The sequence below is a fragment of the Hyperolius riggenbachi genome, chromosome 6, assembly GCF_040937935.1.
Source record: "Hyperolius riggenbachi isolate aHypRig1 chromosome 6, aHypRig1.pri, whole genome shotgun sequence".
Classification (NCBI taxonomy): domain Eukaryota; kingdom Metazoa; phylum Chordata; class Amphibia; order Anura; family Hyperoliidae; genus Hyperolius; species Hyperolius riggenbachi.
In genome coordinates, this window is record NC_090651.1 from 97,278,629 (window position 1) to 97,302,851 (window position 24,223).

General features: G+C 43.4%; 1 protein-coding gene and 1 long non-coding RNA gene across 3 annotated transcripts in view; one reads left to right on the plus strand and one right to left on the minus strand.

The window, feature by feature from the left end:
• Positions 1-24,223, plus strand: part of LOC137521011 (uncharacterized) — a 79,909-nt gene that overhangs the window by 45,852 nt on the left and 9,834 nt on the right. The window contains exon 2 of the long non-coding RNA XR_011021991.1: positions 1,364-1,557. This is a non-coding gene — a long non-coding RNA (uncharacterized lncRNA). The remainder of the gene's footprint in view (positions 1-1,363; positions 1,558-24,223) is intronic.
• Positions 1-24,223, minus strand: part of KIAA1614 (KIAA1614 ortholog) — a 114,493-nt gene that overhangs the window by 20,994 nt on the left and 69,276 nt on the right. For both annotated transcript variants that reach the window (XM_068239710.1, XM_068239709.1), the window contains exon 7: positions 19,705-19,945. In XM_068239710.1, coding sequence (XP_068095811.1) covers positions 19,705-19,945 — 241 coding nt within the window. The remainder of the gene's footprint in view (positions 1-19,704; positions 19,946-24,223) is intronic.

The window sequence follows — 24,223 nt, forward strand, 5'->3', positions numbered from 1 at the left end:
CCCTAAAAGGGGTGGGGATACCATCAAATTACTTCGCAGGCGGGAGGCGTATTGGATCCACAGGATGAATACTCGTACTCCTATGGGTCTCAATACACGTTGGGATTTGAATCTTGTTTATGACTGTTAACTATATATTTGTTCCATTTTTGATTCCCTCTCAAACAAAGATTCTGTGCATTTATCTGTTCTTTCCTGTCTGTAAACCAGGCTACTATATCTGGCCCTATACATGTTCAAAGTTTTTTCCAGTATTGGTGTTTTATATCACTTTTTTACACTTGCTGTTAGCTGTTATTAATTGAGCATATTTATGTAATTTTGTATATTCATTATGCACATTTTTTAAAGATATTGTAAATATGTGATGTCTCCTTTAAGGCGAGGGCTGGTTGAGGTATAGGGTGGAGTTTTCTTCTCCCCCCACCTACATAAAGCCCTCCCCTTGCAGGTTCATTTTTAACTATGACTAAGGGCAGACTGTAAGCCCGACACGCGTCAGTTGAACCTTGTGACTTTTTACCCTTGCCATGTGGATTACCTGAATAAAGAATAACCAGCATTTTTTCTACCACTGATGGTTTGCGGATCCTTTTGTGCAGATTTCTACATTGGCTTGGCTTCCCAGATCCTGCACCAATTGGTTGATTTGGTAGGGGGTTATGAGCGTTTTGATCCTCTCATCATATCCATGGATAGGGTTTCCTGCTGCTTTCCTGCTTTCTTACAAATTAGTGGTCACAATCAAATTGCCATGAGCAGGAGGCAGCCGTGAGTTCTCTCAACTAGACTAGCACCCATCCATAGTCAGGGATAGCCATTGCCTTTTTTTTATTTATTTTTTATTTGTGGTTTGTACATTTTTTATTTGTTTTCATCTCTCATGTGGGAACAAGAAGTCTGTTGCTCTGTGCTCTGCTTTTGCCTTTCTCTGTGTATGTGAGAATGACTGGTGGTTCTGCTGTAATGTTTGTCCCGCCTCCAACTGTCACAAGGCTGATTTGCAAACAAAACCAGTCATTTATCCACTTGAAATGAGCAACAAGCACAAATGTTTACCACGGATTGGTTTTTGGTGTTCAGGGAGAAAAGGGGTCTCAATCAAACCAGTGGAGGGCCAGAGACCAGGAGGACACTCCTGGAAGGGGAGTGTAATGTTTTCTCCCCACAGTTTAGGTCTGAACTCCTTGCATTGGTTTCAACTTTAGCTCAGAACTATATTTTTAAAATCATATTCCTGATCTAATCAAAATTACTTTGTAAAAAAAAGTGTTTTATATATATATATATATATATATATATATATATATATATATATATAATATTCTCCATTCAAATGTTGTGCTTCTTCTATCCTCAACAGGAGAATTGAGTTGAAAATTCACCAAAGACAAATATCTATTAGAAATTAAAATTCCTGCTGGCGAATCAAAGCCATGAACAGCTGCCCCAAACAGCATTATGATGCCTGGGGGACAACACCACGGAGCAAAACATAATGGCGAGAACTCCCTCTGGAGCAAGATATAATGGGCTCAATTCTCGTAGCTATATGAGGTAAATATTTTTTTGTAGGTAAAATACCTCATGAGGTATTTTCCTCTTCTTTTATCAATTCTGAAAAATTGTTCTCCATTTCCAAACATGAGGTAAAACATAAGGTAAAACATGAGGTAAATGCATAGGGCTCGATTCACAAAGCGGTGATAACCCAGTTAAAGACTTTAGGCGTGATAACCATTTTATCATGCCTAAACTCAGTTTAGGCATGATATGTTTAGGCATGATATGTTTAGGCATGATATGTTTAGGCATGATATGTTTAGGCATGATAAGTTTAGATAAGTTTAGATCGCGCGCAAAGCCCCGCACGCAAAGCAGCGCCATTAAACTCTATGCAAAGTGCACCAGACTTTGCTAGCGCAAAACTTTTGATCAGCTGTGCACTGCGGTGCTAACCTAGTTGGTGCTTAAACTTATCACGCCTAAAAACTTATCACACCTAAACTTATCATGCCTAAACTTATCACACCTAAACTTATCATGTCTTAACTGAGTTTAGGCGTGATAAAGGGCTTGTGAATCAGGCCCATAGAGTGAGTTAAAACATGAGGTATTTCAGTGGTAAGCCTGCAGCAAACAAGTAATCGTCTTTAATTGTCTTCCATAAGTTAGGATAGTCTTTGGAAGATGTGTTTTTTTTGTTTTTGTTTTTGAGGAGGGAAGGTGTATTTGATTATGTAGCAACCTATGAAAAGTAAATTTATAGGCATCCATTATAAAAAAAAAAAAAAAAATCCAGCTCATTTACCTTTAGAGGCTGGGGGTAGGGGGGGGGGGGGGGAGCACTTTTAGAGGCTGGGGGGAGGGGGTAGGGGCACTTTTAGAAGCTGGGGGAGGGGTCAGCACTTTTAGAGACTGGGGGTGTGAGTACTTTTACTTTTAGAGGCTGGGGGTCTTGAAGGCGGGTTACAACACTTTAACTTTTAGAGGCTGCTGGGGGTAACCGGAGGGGGGGGGGAAATCGGTGTTTGCCCCAGTTTTACTTAATTTTTTTTTAAATTAGAGGCGGTGGGTTGGAGCATTTTTACTTTTTTTTTCCAACTAGAAGTTGGGGAATGGCAATGTTGGGGGGGGGGGGGGGGGGGGGATGAGAGAGATGAAGGATTGTACAGGTTTTGGAGCACTTTTTCTTTTTTAAAACAAAATGGAAGCTGGGGGGGGGGGGGGATTCGTTGGTCAGATCACTTTTACTTATTTCAGCAAAATATGGGGGCCCTGAACACAGAACAAGCTTGAAAAGGCTCCATTTTATGTGACAGATATCACAATTCTATCACAACACTGCATTTATCATGTGGTAGAGGTAGGTCTAATTATGTGAGGTAAAAGACATGCAAACACGCACCTTATTTCACTTCAGAATTCAAGTGTGAGGTATTTCACTACTAAATACCACACATTTTTAGTAGAAAATTACCACATGAATTACCTCATGAAATTACATGAGGTAAAACTTTACTTAAACTACCAGAATTCAAAAGTTGATTTCCCTCATGAGGTAAACCCAGTTCCATGAGGTAATTATTTACTAAACACTACCAGATATGAGCCCAATGGGTAAGAATCTCCTCTTCCCTTTCCTACAAGCGAAACTAGGTATAGATACAGTGAGGACATATGTGGCATTCTACTATTTGGCAGGATTTCTCTTTGATAGCCAGAAACCATTTCCTTTTCCTGTTGAGCTGAAATTTACATATCCAGTACATTTTCTGCTCAGTTCAGCAGCTTAAAGAGAGCCCAAGAAGGGCTCATGAAATGAAAAAAACAAAACAAAACTAGGCTACCTGATCCTGGGGGTGAGCGGATCAGGTAGCCTCCAAAACCGCCGCTCCACAACGCTGGGATAAGAGATTTATTCTCTCATTCACGGCGTGCAGGGAGGCGGGGGAGCAGCAAGGGGCGTGGCCAGGGAGAGAGAGCTGCCCAATGGCAGCTCTGGATACCCTGCAGGAACGCCCCTGGAGGGCTTTTTGAACAGGGAATTCCTCTCCCACATGTTTACCTCTGAGATGGTGACAAATATTGTCGCTAATCTCGGGGGGCTATAGCGTGGAGGTGTGGGGACACAGAGGCATGTCATGAGGCAGAGAACATGCCTCTGTGTCCCATCTGCTAGGCTTCTCTTTAAAGGGAAGTGTACATGAGCCAAAGCATGGATACAAAATCCCAAACTTTCCTAAGAGGAAAACCTTTGGATCCTAATGAGGCTTCCCTCGCTGTCCTCTGGTCCCTAGTTGCCACTTGTGAACACTCCAAAGATTACCGACAATGACTTTTCTGTAATCTGATCAGTAAAGCGCTCCTCTATAAGCACACCCGTGGCAGAAGATAAGCATGGCCCCTATCAACTAGACCAGCAACGGGGGACCAGAGGACGCTATGGGGAGGCTCATTAGGATCCAGAGGCTTCCTTGTCCTTAGGTAAGTATGTGTTTCTGAATTAGAGCTTTGGCTCAGGTTCTCTTTAAAGGCACATTGGGAGGGCTGAAACCCACTAGCAGCGTTTTGAAAACGCTCTCCCATTCACTTGAATGAGAACTTCGGTTAAATCGTCACAAACTATTTTACTGCGATTTTGAAAAATTAGCCATTTTGCCACAATTTTACCTCTAATCTCTTTCAAGTGAATGGAAGAGCTTTTTTCAAAGTGCTGGCACAACACTGCTAGTGGGTTTAAAACTTTAAAGGAAGACTTAAGTGTAAAAAACAAACAAACAAAAAAACAGATACTCACCTAAGGAGAGGGAATGCTGTGGGTCCTATAGAGCCTTCCCAGTCTCCTCACGCTCCCTGCGTTCCCCGCAGGCTCCCTGCTAGCAGTCTACGACCTAACTTTATTTTTTTTTTAATAATTACGCTTCAGACTCACTTTAAAGAGAACCAGAGATGAAGCACCCTCATGTATTTTACCATATATATTTATCAGTGGGAACATTAGAGAAAACACCTACCCTGCTCTCTGTTTCATTCTTCACTGCTCAGCTTGCTTCTAATCAGCCCTGATAAAATCCCTGACTGAGCATTCATTTTGGCTTTGCTCAGGAATCATTATAGCTGAGTCGGTCTTCTCTGATGTCTTTTGAAGCCCAAGCCTGCCCCCGTCTAGCTCTGCTATAATGACTCAGCTATAAGGATTCCTGAGCAAAGCCAGACTGAATGCTCAGTCGGGGATTTTATCAGGGCTGATAAGAAGCAGGCTGAGCAGTGAAGAATGAAACAGAGAGCAAGGTAGGTGTTTTCTCTAATGTTCCCACTGATCTATATGGTAAAATACATGAGGGTGCTTCGTCTCTGGTTCACTTTAAGCCTGGACAAGCATACAATACATACAAAGTATGCTTCACTGCAACTTTTAAGGCCCACATTATGAGGCACCGCACTGCATGCCTTGAGTTATGCCAACAGATCCATCCCACTGCAACGCACCAATTTGAACATACTGTTACATTATTATTGCATCACATTAGCAATGTGATTATATTGTCCCACAAATCACACCTCAACAGTGCAGAAGTAGCCAAACTGAGGAATATGGAGGCTGCTATCTCTACTCTCTTTATAAAATAAACTACCTATTGTACTCAGCCTTTTAATAAAGGGAACTTAAAAACCAAAAAGTCTTCAGTAGTCACATACACTATATTGTCAGCCAATCAGCTCAGTTGTTGAATTGTGCAGTAAGGGCTTGGTGTAGCCATAATACTCAGTAAGTGACGTGCATCATCTGCAGCACAGGACAGCTCTGTGTATTTCTACCAGTTAATGCAATTAGCTAGGAAATCTATATAATGCAATGCTGAGCTAGTTATGGCAGAGCAGCTCCCGTGCTGTCACCGCCATCCCAGCAGAGATGCCCTGATGAAATAAAGCCCTGCAGGCTGTGCTAATATTTCCCCACTGCCTGTCTGTATTAGCCTGAGTCTGCACATACAATGTATGGATCACTACTAGGCTGCCTCTGCCAGACTGATACCCACAGGGCTCCTCCGCAGCCATGAATCCCCCGGGAGTCAGGGTGACAGGGATGGCATCTCAAGGGGATGCTAATTACTGGATGATTCAGAAATATCCTCTATAACTAGCATATGTGATGAGTTCTGTATCTTTCTAAGCACCCAACCATGCACAGACTGCTGACCTGGATCATGTCACTGAGTAAACACTGATGGGCACACATGTCAAGTAAGGTGGCACCAGGATCAGGCTTCTTCTAGCCCAAATCAAGTGGCTACATATGTAGCAAGGAATATATGAAGGTTTTTGGGTCACAGGAGCTTCACTTTCTATGGCAATGGCTCTGAGAACATGTAGGACAGATTTATGCTAAAGGCTAGGAACACACCAGGCAGAAGCGCTAGGGGGCCGCGTGTAAAAACTCATATGTGCGTTTTAGATTGTTTTTTTTTTTTTTAAACGCACAGCTTGCTGCATAATTTTCAAAAACGCATGTAAAACGCACATAATGTCTCTCAATGGAGATGCAGAGGAATGCACTTTTACATGCAGTTTGGTGAAATTTGCTTTCTTAAAACAGAAGGAAATTTACAATAATTCAGCTATAAGTGAACATTTGTGGTTACCCACAATGCTCCACTACTGAATATGCAAATTATCCCTTTTCGCCCTTGTAAGCAAGGCAAGCATCCAGAACCGCTGGTGTATAGCAAGCCTATAGCTTTAAATATTACACAGCCACACCAACCCCACATGTAGACAGCCTGTTTCGGGCTTGTGGCCCTCATCAGTACATGGCAGGGATTGATATGGCTGTATGGGATAGGGCTTGGACCAGTACAACAGAGTAACCAAGCAGCTCAGGGTGACCCAACCCACAAGGAATGTATAGGGGGATAAAACAGACAGAAAAGCCCTCCTACTAATAAGCAAAGCTTGGTGAAATTTGCCTTCTTTGCATTTTGAAAATACAAATATGATACGTTTTTTTTTTTCTCCATTGATTAGGGGAAATGGTAAAAATATAAACGCATACAACAACGCAGCAAAAAAATTAAAAACGCATGTTTTTCTGCACTGCCTAGTGTGCTCCCAGCCTCAATGTCACAGAAGAAGTGGCCCAGCCTGGTACACACCTTCAATTTTTATTGGCCAATGACTGACAAATGTTACTACTTCCATATAGTATGAGAGTTTACCCACACATGCCGCTCATACTACATGGAGTGGTAAAACTGCCAATTATTGAACAATGAAATTTGAACATGTGTGTGCCAGGCCTGAAGCCTGGTACCCACATCACATTTTGAATGGCTAATTTCACCACTTCTATTTATTCCAAGAGCTTACCTACACAAAGTGCTCATAGTCTGTTGGCCCTCACACCACATGGCAGTGTTAAAATTGGTCAGTGATTGGTCAATCAAAATTGCAGGTGTGTATGCACTCTAAAGGTGGCCATTAATGATAATTCCCCGGCCAATTCATCGTTTCCTGGATTGGTCTGTCCATTAACAGCCGAATTTCCACTTGCTTATTTGATCAGATTAATGGAATCGATACGTTTTTGAGAGCATACACACATCAAATTTTGACTGGCCAGTTTTACCACTTGCATATCGTATGCAGGCCAACAGATTTTAAATGCTATAAAAAGATTGTGTAGGCAAGCTCTCATACTACATGGAGGTGGTAAAATTGCGCGCAGCCTTGGTGTGCTAATAGATGGTGAACTGAGTTTCAGAAACCAAATCTCGACTGTAGTCAAAACTTCCTACTTTTATCTGAGGAACATTGCAAAAAACTAAACATCTCATTCCCCCAGAGGAGCTTCAAACCCTAGTTTACATCTTCATCACATCATGGCTGAACTACTGCAATGCCCTCTATGCAGGCCTCCCAAACAAAGACCTGTACCGCCTGCAACTAGTACAGAATGCTGCTGCCAGATTACTAACAAACCAGCTTTGCCACTGTCACATTACACCAATTCTTTGCTCACTGCACTGGCTACCTATAAAATGTAAAATACTCTTCAAGATTGGACTGTTGGCATTCCTGGATACACGAAGGACTAGCTGAAACTGCACCACGCCCCTCACAACCTCAGATCAGCAGGATCCATTAACTTGGTCACCCCCAGAGTCCACCTCAAAACCTTTGGAGCCAGAGCTTTCTGTCATACTGCCCCTACTCTTTGGAATTCCCTATCACACCCAGTAAAGACAGCCCTTTCCCTGGAGCTATTCAAATCCAGACTGAAAAGCCACATGTTTAGCCCGGCATTTGCGGACTTCTAGAATTCTTCCTCTGTACCACAATTTACCAATCAACCAATTACTGGTCTGAGCCGTGCTTATGCACTTTGAGTCCTATGGGAGAGAAGCACTTTACAAATTATATTAGTTGTTGTTGTAAAAAAGTGACATATCACAGGCCTTAGGCTAGTTTTACACTGCACACCCCTGTAAAAACAGGATTGAATGTAACTGAGGGGAAAAGTCACATTGTGCATTATGAATGCCATGCAATGCATACAGTGAAGAAGTACAGTACATGAAAAATATGCTTCACCAAAACTGTTAATAAGCACGTTGTCCAGCAACACACAACATGCCTTGCGTTATTGTTAAGAATACCACCACATGCACTATGTGAACACACCACTACAATATAACTGAATCACGTTTGCTATGCAATTATATTGTCTGACAGAACGAGTCAATGTATAAGGGTCAATTTTTACAAGTTATTACAATGTGCATATGTTTTCCTGTATGCAAATTTTCATATGCGTCCAACAATCCTTACATGGGAAGCGGATGCGTGGTGCAGAAATCTGCCGCATACAATCCATATTTGGTCTGCATTGCACAGCATACGAAAATTTGCATTCAATGGAAATGACTCCATTGACATGCATTGGTTTCATTTTTAAGGCAAAAATTATGCATTTTTAATGCAATTGCATTATGAATTTGTACTTTTTGGATACTGACCCTAACAGTCTCAGGCCTGGAACCCACTTTAGGAGCGCTTTGTGTTTTAAAGAGAACCCGAGGTGGCTAATGATTATCCTAATAGGACCCAGAGGCATGTCGTGTGCACAATGACATGCCCCTGGGTCATTGTACCACCGCTGCCAGCACCACCTGCCAGAGCCGGCTATACGCTGGGGCAAAAGGGAGCATCGCCCCTCAAATAAATACTTTGTCCACTCAAACTTTGAGGCGCTCAAAGGGAATCAGCCCGCCGCCTCCGCCTGTTTCCTGGTTCTGGAACGCAGAGCCGGCGAGGAGAGGCACGTCGGGAATAGGAAGTGTTCTGCTGTCGCCCGCTCAAATCTGGAGGGGGGAGTCCCAGGTGAGGGAAGAGGGGGAGACGTCCCCTCTTCCCCAACACTGTGCCCACCCTGCCTCTTCTCTGTGCTGCCTCCCCTCCTGGGGACATCTATACACCTGGCTATACTGGGGACACGGTAAGTCCTGGCTACATATACTGGGGACACCTATAGACCTGGCTACATATACTGGGGACAGCTATACACCTTGCTTCATATACTGGAGACAGCTATACACCTGGCTACATATACTGGAGACAGCTATACACCTGGCTACATATACTGGGGACACCTATAGACCTGGCTACATATACTGGGGACACCTATAGACCTGGCTACATATACTGGGGACAACGGCTGTCTGTCATTACGTGCATTTACTGGTGAAACACTGTCTCTACATGCATTTACTGGTGAAAGGCTGTCTGTCAGTAAATGCATTTACTGGTGAAACGCTGTCTCTTATGTGCATTTACTGGTGAAACGCTGTCTCTCATTAGATGCATTTACTGGTGAAAGGCTGTCTGTCATGTGCATTTACTGGTGAAACGCTGTCTGTTATGTGCATTTACTGGTGAAACGCTGTCTGTTATGTGCATTTACTGGTGAAACGCTGTCTGTTATGTGCATTTACTGGTAAAACACTGTCTCTTATGTGCATTTACTGGAGAAAGGCTGTCTCTCATTATGCGCATTTACTGGCGAAAGGCTGTTTCTCATTACATGCATTTATTGGTGAAAGGCTGTCTGTCTCTTATGTGAATTTACTGGTGAAACGCTGTCTCTCATTACATGCATTTACTGGTGAAATGTTGTCTGTCATTATGTGCATTTACTTCATATTTTTTTTAATGTAACTACATTAGCTGGTATAACTACATTACAGTTAGCCCCGCCCACATGACATCATGACCAAGCCCATTTTTTCGGCTTAGTTTCCTAGTGGAGGAAGCTAACAGAGGCGGAGAGCGGTGGGGGGAGCCTGGAATCCAGGCGGAAATGCTACAAGGCTGACTGACAGCCTCACATAAATAAAGCCAGCTAGCCACAAGCAGATTGCGATCTTTAAGGGGATGCAGCGCGGCGCGGGGGGCTGGCAGCGGCGGTACAATGACCCAGAGGCATGTCATTGTGCACACGACATGCCTCTGGGTCCTATTAGGATTATCATATGCCACCTCGGATTCTCTTTAAAAAGCTCTTGCTAATGTAATGCTATGGGTGTGATTCCACTTGAGTGATGTGATTTTATAAAAATCCCCCATAGCATTGCATTAGCAAGAGCTTTTTCAAATCACTAGTGCTTAGAAAAGGCTTCTAGTGGGTTTGAGCCCTCATACTGCAAGCCATATACTCAGAGACCGCACCAACAGACAGGAAACAGATTCAGTGATGTTGGTCAAATCTACCTAGAATGTTCAGCACTAGTATAGTTTTGAGGACACAGCATAGTTTATTACAGCCTATCTAAAACCTGAATGTTGAGAGGGTGCCGTCCACCAAATCCCGTTAGAAAAATTCCTCATGAGGCTTCCTACTGGGTCCCCTAAATTTAGACTAGCACCAAATTTTCTTCTGCACACAAAAGCAGCTGATAATGGCCTAGGTATTACCTGACTGATTACATCCATTTGCTTATTGTTTGCTTAGGCCTTGTACACACAAGACAGCATTCACATCTCAACAAAATGAATGGATTGTCCAATGATCAGGAATAATTTTTTCTGTGGACCTATCGGAAATACCAATAAACAGTAATTGGTCATGCACATCAGACTGTGTGGATGTGAACATCATTGGTGGATATATGTGACATAACTTAGGGCTGGTTTACACCAAGAGAGCTTTTGAAGCACGCCAGAGTTTCGAAAAGCGCTTGGCTAATGAGTTTGTGTGAGCTAGTTCACACCAGAGCGAGCAATGTGATTTTTTTTTTCTCAAACACAAGTCCTGCGGCATTTTGGATAGGATTACACTTCAGGCTGGGTTTACACTTAGGCCTGGAACCCACTAGAGCTTTTTTTTTTTTTAGCGTTAAGGGTGTGTTCACACCTAGGGCGTTTTCGCCTTTTTCTAAGTGCCATCGATTTTCAAAATCGCCCTAAAAGCGCTTGTGCAACGATTCCCTATGAGAGTGTTCACATCTGAGCAGTTTGATTCCAAACCGTTTACCAAAGTGCTGCCTGTACCATTTTTGAGGCGATTTGCCTTAATGGAAGGTATAGGGAAATTGCGAAACGCTTGAAAAATCGATTTGAATAGCGATTTACCCAGTGCAAGAATAAATACATTGTATTTATTATTTTCCGGGTCAAAGAGTTCGCTTCCTGACTTGCGTCAGGAAGTGTAAAATCAAATCGCTCTGCAAAAGCGCTTAGAGAAGCGCTTTTACAAAAAATCGCAGCATGAAGGTAAGCGCTTAAAAACACTCACAAAATCACAAAACGCTGGCGTCAGCGATTGTGATTTTAGATGTGAACAAAGCCTTAGAATAGGCTTAGAATATCATTACAATAATACACTAGGAGCACTAGCTTTCAATCACTAGCGATTTCCCTAAACGCTCTTCCAGTGGAAATGGATGGGACATTGCTAATGAATTGTATAGGAGTAGGGAAATGGCTCCCAAAATGGCTTACAAAAAAAGCTATCGCAAATCACTACCGATTGCAATAGCGCTTTACGCTGTTTAGTGGATTCCAGGCCTTAGATGCATTGCGTTGCATTGCAGCACGCTTTTTCAATGGGTTGCAAATCGACGTAACTCAAAGCAATGCATCTAAGTGTAAATCCAGCCTGAATGTAAAGTACAGTAAAACCTTGGATTGAGAGTAACTTGGTTTAAGAGCACTTTGTAATACAAACAAAAAAGTTTGTGATATTTTGATTTGATATACAAGCAAAACAAAAAGTATAAATGCGTCAAGTCATCACAAATGAGCCGCTAAATCTTCTCCCTTTGGGGTTGCAGAATTGTACTTAATCTGAGTGCAGAGACTGTGCAAAGTCACATTTCCATGAAATCCTCAAAAGTAACTGTCGCTGGATAAGTTCCTTGTTAAAGCCACACACACAAAAAAGGTTGGGGCGAGCCAACAGATGGCAATGATTCTGTTAGTTATAGTGAAAGTCTTGTTTATATTTTTATTTTATACTATTTTACTACAACTGTTTTTGGATTGTGGAACAAATCGCTTTGATATAAGAGTGCTTTGAACTACAAGCATGTTTCTGGAACGAATTATGCTCGCAAACCAAGGTTCCACTGTATATGAAAACTGTAAAATTGCAGAACGGAGCAATTTTCAAAGTTTTGTTTTTTTTGTGGGGGGTGGGGGGGATAGGCCAGAGCTGTTCACTTACAGGTCACAGTGTACTTTCTGTTTTGCTACAAGAACTACAAAATCGCTCAACTCAAATGCTCCAAAATCGCTAGGCAGAAGTAGAAAATTGCTAGGCACATGCCGGGAATCACTACTGCAAATTGCTACGTTAAGTGTTTATGATCACACTACAAACGATTTTGGTGTGAACTAGCCCTAACTAGGACCGAAAGATCAGGCCTGATTCAAGAAGCAACTGGAAGCACACAATAAACAGTATATAGACTATACAATTCCAACAAGTGAACGTAGGAAGATAAGTGCGAACTTACCTTCCCAATGATTCCCTTATAACGATTTCAGATTTTTTTTTATCCAAAAGTATTGCACATGTGGTCTAACATGTGCAAACACTTTTAGAATTTTATAGTCTATTTACTGTTGATTGCTCACCTCCAGTTGATACTTGAATCCCAGCTTACCCCTGTGGGGGTTTATTGGAACTTTATGCTGCACACATTAGGTTCTTACGAGGACCTAAAAGGCTGAGTGGGGAAGTTACTTCCCCATATTCTGGTTAAAGTGGTTGCCTGATAAAGCAACCCACGCATGTTAGTATATTTGTTATGATGCAGGAACTGTTGACCTCCCCACTGCGATACGGACCACCCAAGCACAGAGTCTAAGTGACCATGGGTCTTCACCCACACCCCCTTGAGGGGAGTGCAGGAACTTCGCTGTCTAGTGCCCATCAGGTTGCGCTTGAGGTAATCCCACAGTGGATTGGAGAACAGGAGACGCTGCTCAGCGGAGTGGGTTGAGACGTATTCCAGTAACAGGCCAAAGGTCAGGACAGGCGGCAATCAGCGGAGGTCGGGGTCACAAGCCAAAGGTCTGGGCAGGCGGAGATCAGAGGATAGTCGAGGTCACAAGCCGAGGTCAGGACAAGCGGAGATCAGAGGATAGTTGAGATCACAAGCCGAGGTCAGGACAGGCGGAGATCAGAGGATAGTCGAGGTCACAAGCCGAGGTCAGGACAGGCGGAGATCAGGGGATAGCCGGGGTCACAACAAGAATCAATAGAATAATACACTAGGAGCGCTAGCACAATCGCCAAAACTGTCAGAACGAACAGCACTGCAGTAGAGTGCAGTGCTGGAACTAACGCCTGCGCATGCGTGCGCAACAGTTGACGCGCGTGCGCACACAGTGTAACGCCATAAGGACCTGGGAAGAACCATAAAACCCAGTGCACCCGCGTGAGCGCGTAAAGACATGCGCATGGGAACGCCGGAGGAAACCACTGCGGTGAGTATGACAATATTACTATACACTAAATCATCAGACATCCATGGCAAACATATTCAAAAAAATACACCACCTGATATCAAAATATAATATGGTATCTTAATCAAGGGACATATCCCATGTTAAAACCAAAACAAAAAACAAGGGGCGGACGTCAGTCATAAGAATGCAAGAAGCACATAATACACCAGGCAATACTCAAATAATACCATCTCCGTGAATATTCTGAGGAAGCACTGGGGTGCGGAACGCGTGAGTATGGCGTGGAGGTCAGTTCACGGAGTGCTACTAGAGTAACCCCAGGGTAAGTGGCTTTTGGCAGTTTGCATTTCTGCTCTCAGTGGCCTCTCGCTATTTAGGGCCACAGCCGTGCTGCAGCCCTTTGGACTGTGTTTGTGACTGCTGTTAGTGTATATTGCATTTTGATTTTCCGGTTGCCATTTACTTAGAGGGTATTATTTGAATATTGTCTGATGTATTATGTACTTCTTGCATTCTTATGACTTCCGCCCCCCTCCCCCCTTTTTTTAAATTTGGTTTTAACATGGTATTTATCTCTTCATAAAGCTACCATACTATATTTTGATATAAGGTGGTGTGTTTATGAATAGGTTTGCCATAGTTGTCTGATGGCTTAGGGCTCAGACACACTATAAGGCGCTTTCTGAGCGTTTACGATTGATCAGCGCTTTCTGAGCGCTTTTTAAAAAATCTCTCCCATTCAGTTGCTTTAAAATCGCGGTAAAAATAGCTGTTATCGCATACGTTTTTATGCGATTGCTGTGATTTTTACACGATTTTTATGCAAGTGAATGGGAACAATTTTTAAAAAGCGCTCAGAAAGTGCAGATCAATCGCAAACGTTCAGAAAAGCGCTTATATTGTGTGTGAGCCATTAGAGTGCTTTTTGTACTTCCATGGCTATGGATTTTGTTTATTATTTATTGCTCTTTATTATTTTTTTTTTTTATATAAATATACACATCTACATGTTTCCCTTGACCTGGAACGCAGTACACCAGATTGGGCTCCTGGTGTCCCTGTGATTTCTTGTCTGTTTTGTATCCAAAGATCAGACTGAAGAGCCATTGTACACAAGTACCTGGATTTGGCGTTTCTGTCCAATCAAATTCCTGATTGAAGAAATCGGAATGATTGATTGCCTGTAGGGTTGGCTGACGATGTGACAGTGTGTATAAGGCCTTGAAATAGAAGTCTGTCTAATATCCCAACCACTGTTTGCTTTATGGACTTAACCCCTTGCCTGCTGCCTATGTACTGGCCTGATTCATTTGGCTGCATTATCTGTTCAGTTTGTTGCTGTATGCCTCATGGAATTATGAATCACTTTATAAACCTGTCTAGGGTTCTCAGATTTATATTATTGTATAGTAAACTATTTATATTAGAATTGCTGAGTGATGGTGGTGTGTACTCTAGATGTGCGCTCAGGCTGGTGCATTTGTCTGTTTTCCATCATCCAGCGAAGTCTTGTGACCTGATCTGATCCACAATATGCAACCTCCTGCATTGTTCAGGGAACAACATAGTCGTATTATTATTATAATTCTGTTAGCAAAATATTTGACATGTTAGTCACTAATGGAATCCCCATACACATGGCTGAATAGTGTACTGGTTAAGGGCACCAACTTTGACATGGGAGACCAGGGTTCAAATCCTGGCTAGGTCAGTTCCTATTCAGTAAGGAGTTCAAGGCAAGACTCCCTAACACTGCAGGGTGGCCTCCTGAGCGCGTCCCAGTGGCTGCAGCTCTTGAGCGCTTTGAGTCCGACAGGAGAAAAGCGCTCTATACAAATGTTTGGATTATTATTATTATTATATAGGGAGAAAGGATGTAGGGGCACATGTGCTTATGTTTGCACACATTGGCCAATATGCAATTCACTTTTTCTCCTGACTTTTCTCCCAGGAGATACATTTGGATCTTCTATTTAAAATAACATTTCAGCACTCTGCAATTGAAAAAGTACAAAAAGTAGTTGGGAAAGTGCTATCAAAATTATTTGGGCACATCGATATCGGCTTTTGAATTGGAGATGGCAGATGAAAACACTAGCAGCACCGTGGCATACATGCCAGACGTCCGGTGTTTGTCACATGACACAAGTGCCCCAGGATAGGACACAGGAGGAGAGCCACAGCATGGAGAGATGACACTGGACATGTGAGGCAGAGAGAAGAGAACAGCTCTGCTGACAACACCGGGGGATACATTAAAGTTGGGGGAGCGGCAGGAAGCAGCTCAACAGATTTTCAATAGATTTCATGCTGGAATGTATTGAAGATCTGTGTACAAAGTGTGGGCGCTATAGATCCCTCTCTGGTCAGATTCCTCTATAAGGTCAATTTTAAGGCCATTTTTAATTGTATGGCCACCTTGAATGATACCTATAATGCTGGGTACACACGGTAAGATTTTCAGACCCGATCGTTTTTCCCGCACGATTCTGCACTCGATTCTGTGCTCAACTCTCTTATCTTCTTTCGTTTTTCTTTTATTTTTCCATTCACCGCTATGAGAAATCGAGCGCAGAAACGATCGGGAGCAATATTGGACATGATGGATTTTATCAGTCAGATCCATCTATCGCACGGAAAATCGTACTGTGTGTATTAGGCATAAGATATATAATCATTATACAGTTTGACTGTAAAAGGTTTAGCTGTTTTATGTACACACCTGAAGTTTTTTTCTTTTTAGCTAAACGACGTGGGAGACTTTAATAATGTGCCACTAAATTATTAACACACTAGATGGGTGCTGACAATGGTGGATGTCTGTGCCAAGAATGTGGCATGTGTACAGCGGCCCCAATCCTCCCCAATAAGTCTGTGAGCATTCAGCCTGGGGGATCTTCTCAGACAGAGGGTACTGTTCTGCAACTCACCCTGCCGGACTTTGCCACTCCGCTATGCGCCGCACAGTCACCTCCTCTGTCCCTCTCCATAGTAACAGAACAGCAGTGGGCCCAAAACTGTCGCCGATGAACTGAGTTCTGATCTCTGCCGGTGGCAGAAATTGAGCGTGTGTACACACCTTTAGCAACAAAGAGGAGCAGAAGGACTACACACTAGGAATTAAGCAGCAAATTCAGCAGCTATTAAATTTGACTGTCACCAGATGTGACCATAAAATATTGTAACAGGAGACAGAAGTCTCACGTCTATAATGTTAAGGCTAAGTCTTAAGTAAATAACTACCGTATTTTTCGGACTATAAGACGCTCCGGACTATAAGACGCACCTAGATTTAGAGGGCAAAAACCAGGAAAAAATAAAAAAAAATACTAAATCTAGGTGCCTCTATGGTCCAGGAGTCTCCTATAGACCTTTAACCTCCCCCTAAGATGTTTCTGTCTAAGTTATACTGCCCAGCTACACTAACCACTTCTGCCCCACCAACTACACTAACAACTGATACCTCACCCCCAGCTACACTATACTTCACTAACCACTAATGTATCCTCCCACCCAGCTACACTATACTTCACTAACCACTAATGTATCCCCCCACCCAGCTACACTATACTTCACTAACCACTAATGTATCCCCCCACCCAGTTACACTATACTTCACTAACCACTGATGTATCCCCCCCACGCAGCTACACTATACTTCACTAACCACTGATGTATCCCCCCACCCAGCTACAGTATACTTCACTAACCACTAATGTATATCCCCCACACCCAGCTACACTATACTTCACTAACCACTGATGTATCCCCCCACCCAGCTACACTATACTTCACTAACCACTGATGTATCCCCCCCTCCCAGCTACACTATACTACACTTCACAAAGCCCTGTCACCCCCCCCCCCCCCCCCTCGAACCTAGCTACACTAATTAACCATTACTATTAAATTAAAAGCTCACCCATAATGAGGAGGTTCGTGGCAGCAGAGTTATCCGGAGATGTTCCAGCATAGCAGCAGCTGCTGCAATCTGTATGCCGGTGTCCATCATCTTGTACCCCGAGCTGCGGCAGTGGGATCAGCTGTACATCTCCCTGGGTGGCATAGCAGCAGCCGCTGCAATCATCTGCAATGCCTATGTGTATCTGCGGCTTGTCCCCCGAGCGGCTCCAGCAGCAGCGTAATCTGAGATAACTCCCCGGGTGGCATGGCTGTAAATGCTAATAAGATTGCTTATGCATTGCGCCTCTTCTGCCCCGTATCAGCCGCGCGTCATTGTAATACAGGCACAGCGGGACATCTTCAGCCACGTTACTATCAATGTCTGGCAGAGACCTCTGAACTGCTTCCTTATTGGTGCCCTCTGATGACCTGTGTCGCACGTGCGCCGGGGTCATGTGGCGAGCCAATAAGGAAGCAGTTCAGAGGTCTCTGCCGGACATTGATAGTAACGTGGCTGAAGATGTCCCGCTGTGCCTGTATTACAATGACGCGCGGCTGATGCGGGGCAGAAGAGGCGCAATGCATAAGCAATCTTATTAGCATTTACAGCCATGCCACCCGGGGAGTTATCTCAGATTACGCTGCTGCTGGAGCCGCTCGGGGGACAAGCCGCAGATACACATAGGCATTGCAGATGATTGCAGCGGCTGCTGCTATGCCACCCAGGGAGATGTACAGCTGATCCCACTGCCGCAGCTCGGGGTACAAGATGATGGACACCGGCATACAGATTGCAGCAGCTGCTGCTATGCTGGAACACCTCCGGATAACTCTGCTGCTGCTGACCCAGTGCCCGCCCAGACAGGTAAATTGTTACATTTGGACTATAAGACGCAGCAACTTTTTCCCCCCACTTTTGGGGGAGAAAAAGTGCGTCTTATAGTCCGAAAAATACGGTAATTTACAATTAAGGTGATAATCAGTACAAAGTACAAGCTGGCCCATATACAAATCAGTATTATCGAGATATAGCAAGTGATCAATTCCTCACCAGTTGATTGGGGTAGTAACTATCAACTCTACCACCTTGTCCACTCCATTAGATTTAGGTAAAGTGGATCTGGGTCACCATGAGCTATCTGTACTATGTAAGCAAAAATGTAACTGAGAATCACTCAAACCTAGTCTAGCACTCCACTTTTGGATACAGTACAAAGTTATGCAGCCTTAGGATACAGTAAAAAGCTATGCAGCCTTAGGCTACAGTAAAACGCTTTGCAGCCTTAGGATACAGTAAAATGCTATGCAGTCATTGAATACAGTATGAAGCTATGCAACCATTGGATACAGTACACAGCTATGCAGCCATTGGATACAGTACAAAGCTATGCAGCCATTGGATACAGTACAAAGCTATGCAGCCATTGGATACAGTGCTATGCAGCCATTGGATACAGTACAAAGCTATGCAGCCATTGGATACAGTGCTATGCAGCCATTGGATACAAAGCTATGAAGCCATTGGATACAGTATAAAGCTAATCAGCTATTGGATACAGTACAAAGCTATGCAGCCATTGGATATAGTACAAAGTTATGCAGCCATTGAATACAGTACAAACAAAGCTATGCAGCCATTGGATACAGTACAAAGCTATGCAGCCACTGGATACAGTACAAAGCTATGCAGACTCCTCCCCGTCCATTCTGGCAGAGATTTACCAGCATGGGGGATCACCCTTCAGTTGATAATGGCACTTACAGAACCGAAAAGGATGAAACAATAATAAGTGATTGTTTTGGTCAACAATTTGCCAGCAGATCCATGAGAGTTTGTGTACTGTGCTAAGGAAAGGGGAAGGGAAAAGAAGCTGAGGACACAGCAACTGGGCAAAAAAAATATGCTGTGGTTAATTGTTGATCAACCAGTTCTGAAAGATGCAGAAAACGTGAAGCCTGTATAGAAACCAAACTGTTGGCCCAAATCATTATGAACGGACTGTTAAATGTCTGTAATGGACTTTAAACCACTTAGTGGCATCCAAATCACACATGTAATAATGACAATGATCTGATGCCTGGCTGTCCTTTCCTCTCCAACTTTCTGTGCAGCAGTCACTGGCAGGGATCTGGTTAATAGTGAAGAACACTGTGCTCTGTGGACAGTACACATACGCAGATAAAGCAGGTGCTGAAGGCAGATAATAAGCTGCCAGAGGGCCAGTGAGTAGGTATCACAAGAGGCACTTATCACTCGTCGCCTGCTGTGCATATACAGCAAGCTGTGTTCATGGATGTTTATTCAGCCAGCAATTTGCTTCTACTCACCAGCTTCAGTGATTGAAGTGACGGACTCTTCTTGATTTTCCCTGGATTCATGGACCCATCACGTGATTCGCTGTCTCCATCTGCTGAGGAGCTTCTGCCATGACTGTCTGACAGAGAGATCTGCTCCAGACTGGAGGATTGGAAACGTTCCAATCTGGGTCGGGAGGTCAGGCCAATACTGGAGAAGATTTTCCTCATTCCACTACGGATGTCTCCTTTCTTCATTACAGGCTGCAGTAATCTGACGGGCATAACAGAAATGTATGTTAGTAGAAAGACAAAAGAGATTGAGAGCCCCAATAGGGAATATGTCGATTCAATATATGTGGTGGTGAATTCAATGTGGTAATATACTCACAAAGGTGGGTTGCCACTGGTAACCACTGTGATGGCAGGTGGGGGGATTTAACCCGCCCCACATGGGGTCAAAAATGTCGCTCTTCGTAGATGTGAAGAAATGGGGTAACCCCACTTCGCCAGAGGTGGAATCACATGAAGAACAGTTGGTAATACCGTTAAAAACTGCTTAAAAGGGAGGTAGTGGTGAACTTATCTCCCACACTTGGACTGAAAAGTCGACTTAAACTGAAAAATAGTTTTATTCAAGAAAACACATTTCACGGGTAATATCCCGCTTCATCAGCCAATACTGGAAGCTTAAAGGGGCACTATAAATTGTAAAAAATTTTGCACACATAGACAAATAGGAAGAACGTTTTGGACTAGTCCATCTCTTCATAGGGGATTCTCAGCAAGGCTTTTATTCTTTATAAATATATTCTCTAAAAAGCATTTAAACAATGATGCTGGCCAGCTTCCCTGCTCGCTACACAGTTTTTTGGCAGTTGGACAGAGCAACTGCCATTCACTAAGTGCATTTGAAAATAAATAAATCCCTGAGAATCCCCCATTAAGAGATGGACTAGTCCAAAATCTGTTGCTTGTCAGATTTCTACTACCTACTGTGACAGCAACATAGGAGAAAAGTAATGTATGGCTCATTTTACTCTGGAAACTATGAACTTTTTATTTGTCTATGTTTGCACATATTTTCCAGTTTACAATTTTTTGCCAAGTGCCCCTTTAGCAAAAAACCAGCCAGATATGAATGCCTCAGTCTGAATGTTGTGAATTGAATTTTAGACAATGAATGTAAGACAAAAAGCAATTTGGGCCTACTTCCATTACAAAAAAAATCTGCAGAATTTGTCCCCTCCTTTCACAAGAGGCTACTAAAATACTTGTACATGCTCTTATTTTCTGTCTTGATTACTGTAACACACTACTAGGGCCTCGATTCATCAAGACTTATCGAATTGGTTAATGACAGTTGGGTAAAATACCAAATTCGTTAAGTTGATTTCAGGATTCATCAAATTTATCTACAGCTGTTAGCGAGCATTCGGTAATAATTCGGTAATCATTCGTTAGTGATGCGTTCAAACGGAAGAAAGTGCAATTCATGAAAATGAAAGTGGGCGTGGTTTAGCCAGTGGCGTAACAATAGGCCCTGCAGCCCCTGCGCCCACGGGGCCCGCTCGGGGCCGTTTTGTGGGGGCTGGAGGGGTGGCAGCATGAGGGGAAAGTCTTGGCCACAGTCGGCGGGGAGAGGGGAAGTTCCCCCCCCTCTCCCTCACCTCGGGGCTCTCCCCTCTGCGCTCCCCTCCAGCTAGCTACAGTGTGTGGGCAGCGGCGGGCAGATACATACCTTCTTCCGTGCGTTCCATCGCAGACTTCTCGCTCTAGCGGCTGACGTCACTTCCGGAAGTGACGTCAGCCGCTAGAGTGAGAAGTCTGTGATGGAACTCACGGAAGAAGGTTTGTATCTGCCCGCTGCCCACACATTGTAGCTAGCTGGAGGGGAGCGCAGAGGGGAGAGCCCCGAGGTGAGGGAGAAGGGGGGAACTTCCCCTCTCCCCGCTGACTGTGGCCAAGGCTTTCCCCTCATGCTGCCACCCCTCCAGCCCACAAAACGGCCACGAGCGGGCCCCTGGGGAGGGGGGGGGGCCCGCTCTAAAATTCTGCAGGGGGGCCCGGTGGGGCCTAGTTACGCCCCTGGGTTTAGCGTTACATTTAGGATTCGTTATCTCCTTCACTGCTCTGTCGTTATTCCTGTCAGATCATTGCTAACAGAGAAGATGGAGCCATTTGAAGTGGTTAGGTATCAGCTGAGAGTGATTCAAAGGTGCAGAAGGGCAAGAATAAGGTCTAGAACCATATCAATTTTCAAGAGAATAGATTTATTTGCTATAACAGGACATCTGCATTTCTCTTGAATCATCTTGTAGGAGAACACAGGCAGTGACAGGGTTAACTAATTTGCTAGCTGCACTATATTTTTTTTTTAGAAAAGGTTCCTATCAAGCCGCAGCTGGCAAAATTGTGGGATTGTCCCAAGACACTTCCAGAATCCTGGTCCAGGTGTTAAGCCCTATTCAGAATGTTGCTACGTAGTGTTCAAAGGACTGCCTTTTACCCACAATTCCATGGGAATTTTATGGCCTCATGTTAAATTACCGCTGTAAAATGGAAATATCGACACGTTACCAAATTGTTATCGATATTTTATCGAATTCACACCGAATGCGAAAAAACCTTCGAATTCGGTAATTTAACAAACTGGAAAAAGTTATCTCAAAGACAATGATGAATCGAGGCATATGTGGCTTCCCAAAAAACAGCTTGGCACTTCTCCAGTCCCTACTGAATTCTGTTGTTCATCCAATCAATGTTCTATATTTAGAATGAATAGGAGTTCCTTGCTGTGTAACAGGTTCTCGTTTGATGCAATGTGTCTATCAAATAGAGTGTATTATCTATCATTTCTATTATAATTGGCTATGGGTAGTTTTAGAGGAGAGATGGCAAGCACATACAGTTCTCTGAACAGGCCTAAGGAACACAATAGTGAAATATAAATTAGAGAAATCAATACTGCCCAGACATGCATTTAGAGCTCACTCAAATGGTTAACAATAAATAGATTATTCAGCGTAGATCAATAAATAACTATCTTCAAGACGTATCACCCAAGGGATCAGTCCTTCTTCAGTAATTAAAATAAAAAAGGGAGGCTTAGCAGCCCATAACAGACCCTGTTAACAGGTTGTTACTGGGGCTTACATAGAATAATATTTTTATTTGTGGGGTACCTGTTCCCATGGGACTCCAGAGGTGAGTTTTATTGTTTCCCTTGAAGTATTAAACCTAGTCTAAAGTTAGATCCCCTTGCTTGCTTATTTCTATTCATGTCACTTATTTCTTGGATTGTGAGTGGAATTAAGGGAAACCTGTCATTGACCTTCTACATCTTGGTCTGTTGGGGACCGGCCCTTTTCATTTGGTGGCAATCTGTTCCCGAAGTTTGATTGCTGTTGGGAGATCACTCTATGGCATACATGTCAATCTCCGGTCCGTAGCCGAAATCTGGCTCTCAGAGCCATTCAATTTGGCCTCCAAGTGGTTTCCCCACTTTGCATTATGTTTGGCCTACTCTAGACTACCAGGGAAGCTATATTGGAGGTGAAGCCCTAGAACACCAGGAAAGCCATATGGTGGAGGTAGGGGGAAAGCATTAGGCACCAGGGAACTGTACAGGGGAGGGTGGGGGCCACTAGATACCAGGGAACTATAGAGGGGAGGGAGGAGGACCACTATACACCAGGAAACTGTATAGGGGTTGGAGGGGAGCCATTAGACACCAGGGAACTTTATAAGGGAGGAAGGTGCCCAGTAGACAATAAGGTTGGCCCGCAACTTGGTTCCAGTGTTCAATTTTGGCCCACTTTGTATTTGAGTTTGACACCCCTACTCTATGGGGACTGACAGATGAGTAGGTTGCTTCCTTCTTGTGAAACAAATTAACATTATATTATGGGGTGGTTAGCCTCCCTTTTTGCATTGGTTCAACTGATCCTTTAGGTGATACGTTTTGAAGATATTTATTTTGACCATATATTTATTGGGACAGTGGGGACTTTTAATTTCAATAGTTTTTATTGAGTTTTTAAGTCACACAATACAAAACAATACAACACAGTACAACAGTACCAACACAGTCTTATAGGTCTATAAGCGAGTTACATGTTGGGTAATCATCACATACAACAAGGCATGTCAGTGTTCTGACATGCTGTACCATCAAACTTTGAAAGCGGATAAGAAGGTAGCTCAATAATGGAGAATACAGTACCAAGAATATTACAAAACATAACCAAAGACAGTTTAAGCTCTGTTAACTAATATCACTACTGCTAGAAAATAGAAGCAACCATTATGAGTAAGTAGAAAAGCTGCACCAGGACGTGTCCTTTACCCGACACGAGCGGCAGCGTTTTAGATTGGTCTATCTAGTCAGGGGAGGAAGAGGGGGGGGGGGGGGACCTGGAATCCATATTTCACTTTATTTTCAGTTAATAAATGAAGTTTGGGTTTTCCAATTTTCCTGTGTCTTATCTTTCTGGGGCAATCCTTCCTGAGGGATTGGAGAGCTATCTTGAGGACAGGTGAGGGGATATCT